This window comes from Thunnus thynnus, chromosome 13 (genome assembly GCF_963924715.1).
Source record: "Thunnus thynnus chromosome 13, fThuThy2.1, whole genome shotgun sequence".
NCBI classification, from domain to species: Eukaryota; Metazoa; Chordata; class Actinopteri; order Scombriformes; family Scombridae; genus Thunnus; species Thunnus thynnus.
This window is the reverse complement of record NC_089529.1, coordinates 19,998,341-20,007,695: the sequence shown is the minus strand read 5'-3', so window position 1 is coordinate 20,007,695 and position 9,355 is coordinate 19,998,341. Positions and strand designations below refer to the sequence as shown.

Sequence of the window (9,355 nt, the reverse complement as noted above, 5' to 3'; positions counted from 1 at the left end):
ACAACTAGTTAGCAAAGGATTCAAGGAATTTACAAAATTGCCAAATTGCAATGCACAGTGTTCAAGTCCTTTTAAAAGAGCAAAACTGATTCAATGACTTATTAAGAATTAAATCTATGACTAGTAAGAAAGTGCATTGCATAGGGCATTGTGAGGTATAGTGCAAAGCTGAGGTGTGTTAGCATTGTAGCTTTGTCCTCAGTTTGTCATTCCTTGTTTATGTAGCTACATCAGGCAGATGGGCATTCACATAAGTATCCAAATGTAGGTCTTACACATAAACCTTTGTCTTTTTTTTTTCTGCTGATCATCCTGTGCATGTTGCCAAAAAGTCGACTGCTGCTGGTGACTGTGGGCTACCGCTCTGTTGCTCCATGCTGCTGTAATGAAGCGAGTTTGTAGTTGGTAAATTCTAGAAATATACAATAAAATTACATTTTTTGTGGTATTAAGCCTTTTTGACAGGCGGCAGTGTAGAGAGAAAAATTTAAAAAGGTGAGAGATAAAGGGGCATTACATGCAACAAAGTCTCTTGGTCACAATAAAACCTGTCATGTTGCAGTTTTTTATGTATTTAGTTTCTTGAATCAAGGTGAGCCAATGCAGAACCCACTTGTCAGACCTCATGTGGTTATAGTTTGCTGTTTGAATTAACTCCTATTGACTTGCCTGTGGAACGGTGGCCCACTTACCCACTTCTTTAAAGTGCCTCATTTGCTGTAAGGCCTTTTGTGCCAAATCCATGAAGACCACTGGGCATGAATTTGCCAAACTCTGTCCTACCAACCAAACATCCCTCCATCATGCCTGAATGAACATGCAATTACAGTAAGCCACTGGCAACGTGAGAGCTATTGTTTTAAGGGGGACATACATTTTACTAGCTGGCCTACCTTACATCCATTTTAATACTAAGATGGAGGATAGTCTCCTGCTTTGTTCCAGTATTGCTATTGTCATTGCTTTAAAAACCTCATTACGTCAGAGCAATATCCTGTTAGTCATCTTCTTGACCAAGTGCCAGGCTGGGATTTGTGCTTATCACCAAATTGAGTACGTTATTCAAAAACTGAAATGCCAAGTTTTATGTTACTGTGTGGTGTATTTGTTGGAAAATATTATCGATTTAAATAAAAATTTATGTCATCAGAGGGTTTTCACTTTGACACTGAAGCATGGAAAAATAGTGCTGCACCCAAATGGAATAAACAACTTGTTTTGTTATTTTGGTTTGAAGCTATCCTGACATTACTGACATTGCAAGCCAGACAGTGTGAGCTGATGGCTACACTGCCTCCCAGTCAGTCTGCTCTGTCTCGACCACAGTAAAACAGGGTACAGTTTAAGACAAACATCTCCGCCTTTGAGCACTGTCCTTGTTTGCTTACATAATATTTAATTCTTTTCAGGTCATCAGAACCGGTTGGTGTCAGCATGTAAACGTGTGGTCAGCCAAAACACAAAGCCATTGCATGGCTGAAAATCTAAAGAATGCTGTCAGTTTTATTTAGTTTTGTCCCCCTTCTCTCAGCATTATTTACAGTCTAAAGAAGTAACATACTGGAGAGACAGAAAATAGGGCAGGACAGACAGAGACACTCGGAGTAAGCCACCATAGAATTACTGAAGCAAGAAATATTAGTTGGCTCCTGGCATCTCCACAAACCTTGATGCTTTAATCACATTCATGTGAGGGGAAATTTCTGCTGGCCTGACAAGTTGCTGTGCTCCATGCCAACAGAGCCACAGGAACTGCGACAGTGGTATTCAGCCAGGAATGTGTGGAAATAGAGCTACTTATCATATTTTACTTAGCTTCAGTCCCCTGAAAAAATCTCCACTAAGCCATCTTTTTAGAATATAGTGCTTGACCATTCTTTCCCCCTCCCATACATGTTAACTTATGGCTTTCTCCAAGTGCCAGTAAAAAAGGTTCTGCAAATATAGGTGATGTCAGCTGTTGTTAAAGAAAAAAACACATGTATGGTTAGATACAACTGTCTGATTTTCAGTTTTATAATCTGCACAATACTACATTTATTTCTAGCATTACAAATCCATCATGCTTGCATATATTGTATGTATTTGCAGTTTAAAAGGGATGTTCAAATGCTGCATGTTGCTAGTTACATTTTCTATTCTGCAGGCTTATAAATATATTTTTAAATCTTCATCATCAGGCTCAGTCTTTCACAAATTTAAGTTTGGTTGCAAAACTTCTGCAAGAGTGTGCACTGTAGGAAAACACTGGAAGCTGACATGAGTGCAGTGCCCCCATGAAGTGGCTTGACAACCAGCCAAGGTGTCATTTCAGTGATGACAACCTGTCAGATGAGACCTGAACATGTGCCCTGTTTGATTTCACTGTAGCCTACAGTGTAACTGACCTTGGGGGCTCTGTCTCAGTCTCTGTATGCTCTTCCTCTTTCTTTCTCATATGCTTAGCACTTCAATGGGATTTTTGAGGCAGCCGTGTTATTTCTAATCCAGTTGATGAAGCCTTTCACCTCACAGTGATATCAAAGCCATCCTTACACAGTACCAGTGCCAGTACCAGTACTGTTACAGGACTGAACTGTCATTATTCTTTCCACTTTTAATGAATATCAATAGTGGATAAAACAGGCGATGAATAAGAATTTAATTCTGAATTTTGAGACTCATTTGTGGATATTCTGGTTGATTTAAACAGGGGTGAAATTAAGTGCCATGCCACATTTCTTCCCTTGCTTTTAGTTTTGTCAGTGCTGTCTGAAAAGTTAGTATAGTAACTTTTTGGAGGAAAAAAGAAGAGGACAAGGCCTACAAAACCGATTTTGACCTGACCCCTACTTTAACTTTTGAAACAAGCTGATATATGTGGACGTTACATAATTGCATTCCTGCCATCTCGACTCAGCATTCTCTCAGTTTGAGGACCTGCTGCCTGAAAGCTGCTTTGCTGCTGACACGATCCTGTCTCATTTGTGCTGGCGCAAGTAATCACCCCGGGGTGTCGGCGGTTGAAGGCAAAGCAGACAGGCACTTGAGGCAACATCAGCTTTAGACTATACTTTGAGTCCGAATGTTTCAGCCTAGCCAAGGGGTATGAATGGAGAGCGCAGGTGTACATACATTATCAAGTGTCTTAAGTGGTGCTGAAAGGACAGCGACCGAGTGGACAGCTCCTGCCTCCTGCTGAAAGCACACCTGTGGCCAAAATATTAGTGCGCCGACTACTGAAACTGCTGAATATCGACATCTTCAAGTGTCAATATACCTATTTTGACTCTTAGCTCATTTAAAAATTCTGCTTCAGAAAGGAAAGGTAGGTAAACAGCGAAAATATGTAAGTTTACATAAATAGAGACTGGTACCCTTTAACCAAATATTTCCAAATGAAATTTACGGGTTCATTGATCCCTCTACTGCAGTGGATTTTTGTTTTCAATGACTAATTAAAACCACAAACTCAAGCACTCATGATCTGTGTGTAAATTATATGCTACCTGGCCGTGTATCAGGCACCACTACAGTGCCACCTCTGGCTTTAACTGAACTCTTGCCTGCCTGTCTGCTCTGGCAGCCCCACAGTGCCACACACTCACACACACACAAACAGGCACACACCACTTCAGCACTAGTTTCACTTCTTCCTCGGTCACTCTTGCAGGGCTCCACCATGGCAGAGCGCAGGGGAAACTGGGACATGGCAGAAGACGACTTGCCGGTTTATCTCGCCCGACCCGGCACAGCCGACCAGGTGCCCAGGCAGAAATACGGCGGCTTGTTTTGCAACGTGGAGGGCGCATTTGAAAGTAAAACCATAGACTTTGATGCCCTGAGCGTCGGGCAGAGGGGCTCCCGCACCCCGAGGACAGCCAAACGGGAGACCGGTTTTGATGCGAGGAACCCGGCGTATGACAACAAGAGCTGCTCCGGAGAGAAAAGAGGTCTAGACTCACCTCAGCTGGAGATCAGAGCCAGCGGCGGTAAAGAAGTGTTGCAAAACATGGGAGACGTGAAGGTAAGGTAACTTTTGTGTGACTGACAATGTGAGCTGCAGCATGTGTGAATGACAGGAGTGTTTCCCACGATGTGTGTCACTACTTTCACCTTTTTTTTACTTCTTGTATCCTCTTTGTTTTTTAAAGGAGCTAAATATTCAATTATTATTGTAAGACAACAATATTTGATCATGAAATAAGCTTTGTGAGATGTAGAGGCAAACTATACAGGCTTATAACCTTTTGAAATTGTAAACAATGAGTACAGTCAACTGACTCCTGAATGCCCACATTGACAATGGTGTTGTCAAGCTGTGGGCCACACCTGAATAAAATTTAAAAGCTGCCCTTCATCTACCCCTTCAAAGCTCAGAGAGGCTGGATTTATGCCAAGTGCATTTGGGGGCTGAAAATGTGGATGAGACTCTAAATTGCTGATTTTATGCGTCATTCTATTACATTCCTATATAAAATAACTGGAAGAAATCAACTAAAGAAATTGCAGAGAGAATTTAAAAGCATTGCAGAATAGATACTTTAACTTAACATATATTCAGTATATTGTGCAGTCATAGAACCCCAAAGCAAATAATGAGTAGCCATGAATGGAGTTAGGATTTTATTGGCAAATTTGATTTTGCAACAAATAAAATTAGTCTTAAAAGCATATGTGGAGAAAATACACCAACAGAGTACCTGTTAAAAAAGCCGGGGAAATGAGGCGGACTTACCATACACAGCAAACATTTACGAACATTTGTTTGGCTAGTATAATTCTTAAACCTTTGAGGAATACTGCAGGAAAACAAGACAAATTCGTCAAGACAATAAAATTTGAAAAAAGGCACAAGCAAACATGGCCACAGGGCATGACTCAAGACTGGACAAATGAAAAGTTCTTTCATTGCTTCAGGTCTGGGCGACTGAAGACCTGACTCCTGATTAAATGAAACCACAGACCATGCCCACACATTTAGTAACACATTGATCTGCTATTTTTTGTGTATAGTTCATCAAAACAAGCCAAAATACAAGTCAGTGATATACTGTATATTAGACAGAAAGTACTGAGAGGTATTATAATAGTATGACAAGGTTAGTGATATTATCTTAAACCACACAGATTAGACATGGAATACACATCAAATGCAACTCAGAAAAAAAAACTGCGGTATATTTACACCAAAAAGTAAACGTCTATATGTGCTCTTCTGTTGCAGAACTCCTCTTTTTCTTGTTTCCCAGCATAGCACACTTAGTTTTAATGGCATAAAAGTTCGTAGAGGACTCAGCTGGATGGATGAATAAGAGGTTGCTACCATATTCAGGGTGGTTGCTAGGGTGCTCTGAGTGGTTGCTATGGAAGTACTAGGTGGTTGATAGAGTGCTCTGGATTTGCGTATTACTGAGTGGTTGTGTAGTGGTTTCTATGGTGTACTGAGTGAGTGTTTTTGATAGTTTCTAGAGATTTTGTATGGTTGCTACCTAGTTACCATTGCACATGAGCTCATTGTTATAGTGGTTGTGGCTGTACAGAGGGAACAGCATGGTTGCTAGGGTGTGCTACTTATAGTGCAAACAGTGGAAGCAACACTAGTTTTAGTAGTAACAGAGGCCCATTATCTAAACCAACAAAGTTCATTGTGGTCCATTAAAGTGTGGTGACCTGTTCAAGACTTTGAGAGTAGGGGTTTCTGGCACAACTTCACCTTCTTCCAAGGTGCATGGAGAAGGGAAGACGTTTGAAGGGGTCAAAACTCCAGCAAAACTTTATTACACTTATGACTTCAAAAAAGAAAGGGTTTGAGCATTCCTCCCAAACCTTTTTTCATTATTCTCAATGTGCACAGCAAACATCAGGAAAGCTTTGTTGTCATAGGTGTCCTCAAAGAGCAACATGTGGCACCATTTAGACAGAGAGAAACAGAGAGAATGGGTTTGAAAGTTTCTGCACCATGGAAACAGAGCAAAATGAAACACATGTTTAGTCTATGTCATCTTCCAACAACCAAATGCTGACATTAGAACAGCAATGACAAAGGCAAAAACTTTATGATTTATCCTGAATTCTATTTCCTTATTCCTGGAAAATACATGTTTTTCAGTCTTTTATAAATAAAATCAAGAGTGATTTTGATTTTTTGGAAAAAAGGTATATGGAACAGGAAGAGTAATATGCAAGGAAGATACTATTTCCATGTCTTACCAATAAGGCACACTAACTAAAATGTTTATGGTACCTACCTTATGTCTGAGTACAAAGAACTTTAAGTTTCTCACATACCTGCTACAAAACTGTAGTGTAGACCGTATTGTATTATTGGTTTTTAATCTGAATTATAACCTGCTCCATGTTCCCATGTTTTTTCTTTATCAGTAATATGATTATTATTATTATTATTATTTGCTACATCCACTGTTAAATGACTCTTTTTTTTCAGCAGTAAAACTTGGTACTTGTAATGCCAGACTGAGATCACTCTCTGGGCAACAAAAACGATGATTCATATCCCTCCCTCTCTCTGGATCACACACACACACACACACACACACACACACACACACACACACACACACACACACACACACACACACACACACACACAGACACACACACACACACAGACACAATTTTGGCTCAGAGAAGAAAGAAGCCATTAGACAAAGGGAGGATGATTACTAGTTAACCATTTCAGGGCTGATGATGTATTTGCATGCACAGACATACTCACACAATGCAGGAATGGAGCAAATTGATTTTTATGAGTAGCAGGAAGGGGTTAAACATTATTTAATGATATGATGTAATACAATATGTCATAGATTACAGTCAAATAGAATCCAATAAAATTTAATTGCCTACTTAAAGGCATAAAACTTCATCAACCTGACGTCAACTCTGGTTTGGATTCAGCAGCATCAGTGATTGTGTTGCTGTAGTCAAGTTTAGAACGTTACAAAATGGATTGTTCTCTTTTAGAGGATACTACACTGTCTAGTAACTAGGGTCATATATTTAATGGGGTAATCATCAAAATTGGATTGTTGGATCACTTTTATTAGGATTTTATTAGGAAACAACAACATCGTCTTTGGAAAGCAACACTTACTTTGTACTACTCTTGAGAAACCTGCTCAGCACTGCCATGGATATGAGCTTTTATGATTTTGGCAGCAAAATCTACTGTCTCCAACTGACAGAAGTCATATATTTGTGTGAGGTGAGGGAAGTCATATACTTTATTAAATTCTTGTCTAAACTCGTGTGCACCCCTAAAAACAAGCACACAGAGAGGGCCAGTAAAAACGGATATGTTTCGATGGTCCACCGGCCCAAAAACATATTTTTTGACAGCCCACTGGCCCACCGGGATTCGTCCCAGAACGTCAGATGGCCAGTGGCCATAACCTACTGCTGCGGCTGTAAAACAGTGGATAAACTTTTTGGAGTTTCATACAACCTCTGTGAAATGACTCGTTTCACCATCAGAATATGATCCATTTAGTCCTATAACATTTTGAAAGTCTAGAAGAGCCGCACAATTAATGGCCAAACGGCCATTGTGGGAATGTCGTGCCAGACATGAGTTTTAAAAACTCTCTATACTGTGAAATACAGACAGAGTTATCTGCTGGTGATAGGTTTAATCAGCATTGTGTGACCTTGTTTGGCACGGGCTTGAATGTAATGGACGTTCATTTATAAATAAAAGTTCCGCACTGCAGGTTTATTTTTTTCCGAAATATTGCGTGATCTAAGTCCACTCACATGGCTAAAACCTAAGACTGTCTGTTCCTGCTGGGGGGGCAAATTGTCTTTCTCCCTTGTCTCCCATCATTAATTCATTGGAGACTCAGCAGCAGCAGAAGGGTGACAGACCTGATGTCAGAATAATGCTACTGGACTGGACTGACTGAAACCATAAAGTGCTGTTTTGTTTTTTGGGGGTTTTTTTTGTCCTTTTTGTCACTAACACCTCAGTAATCCCTGTGCTGTTATTGATTCACAGTCTGACTGCTGCACGCACTAACTAACCTATCTGTATTTGAATCCATACAGTACACATCATTCCAATAATATATTTAACTTATCTCTTCTGAATTCTAAATGTAAATTGTAATACTTTTACCATCACAGTGTTGTATACAATAAAGTGTTTCCTCTAAGCATGTACATATGTGGACAATGTGGGCATCTTCAGTACAGCAGACAGCCAGTTTTCCCCCTTTTGGCCTGAGACTGAACTGCAACACTGCACCTCCTGAATGACCAGATGATTCAGCAGAAATCAAGGGAGTAGGCTGTGTGTGTGTGTGTGTGTGTGTGTGTGTGTGTGTGTGTGTGTGTGTGTGTGTGTGTATGTGTATGTGTGTGTGTGTGTGCGTATGTGTGTGTGTGTATGTGTTTGCTTTGTTTGTAAGCTGTTTGAAGAAATCAGACTGACAGCACAGACAGAACATACTTACTCTTCCGACATTGTCTAGTACATTGCGGATGCTACTGTAGCCTAACATGAACCTTCTTATGCAAGCAGATGATAAATGTAAAAGTTAAAATCATTGTTATAGTCCTTTCATTATCATGATTATGGTAAAATAATCACAATATTCGATAAGAAAAAACACAGTATTTTTGCACTGAGATGCCCCTTCAGGTTGTGTTGATGTTGTAGTAATAAAAACAATATTGATCATAATTATAGGTTTGATTGGTTCTCTCCTGTCTGGTGATAATTAGTGCAATCAGATGCTGTAGTGGAGTGAAGAATGGGGAGTGGTTAACCAGATGTCCAGGGGAGCTGGTTTGGGAAGGACCACCCTCTTTGTTATCCTGCAGGGTGGCAGTCAGACTGGGAGAAGCACTTTATACACTTACCCACACATACATTATATGCCCACATATACATCATCACATTTACTCTTGTCCATATGCGCACATCTATGTGAAGTGTATGCATGTAGGCCACAAGTATACGTAAATTGTTTTTTTTATACAATCCAGATTCATAGAATGACACTCAAAGAGAAAAAAAAGCACCAATGCCTGGAAATTAAAGGGGTATTTCACCAACTGTACACATAAAGGTCAGTTTACTTGTTGTGGTTAGTACTACTCAGCACATGAAATCAGTTGTATATCTATTTATTCTGATAAAATAAAAAACTAAATATATAATGTCAAATAAATAAATATATATGAGCTGAGAAAAACATTCTCAGCTTGGTCTTGGAGACTGCCAAACAAGGGCTGTCCAAAGACTTGCATTATGGGATATGGTAGATCCAGTGTTTTTGGTGCTAAAAGACAGGATATCTCGGCCTCTGCGGCTTTGATTTTTACCATTCTTTTTCAAATCTGTCTCTTGCAA

General features: G+C 39.8%; 1 protein-coding gene across 2 annotated transcripts in view; it reads left to right on the top strand.

Annotated features, from left to right (window-relative positions):
* The first annotated feature begins 3,623 nt into the window (after positions 1-3,623).
* dpysl3 (dihydropyrimidinase like 3) overlaps positions 3,624-9,355 on the top strand; it is a 41,263-nt gene continuing 35,531 nt past the window's right edge. Inside the window, exon 1 of one of the 2 annotated variants that reach the window (XM_067608524.1) lies at positions 3,624-4,006. In XM_067608524.1, the coding sequence (XP_067464625.1) occupies positions 3,662-4,006 (345 nt within the window). In that variant the 5' untranslated portion in view covers positions 3,624-3,661. The remainder of the gene's footprint in view (positions 4,007-9,355) is intronic. The other variant, XM_067608523.1, reaches the window with a different exon arrangement.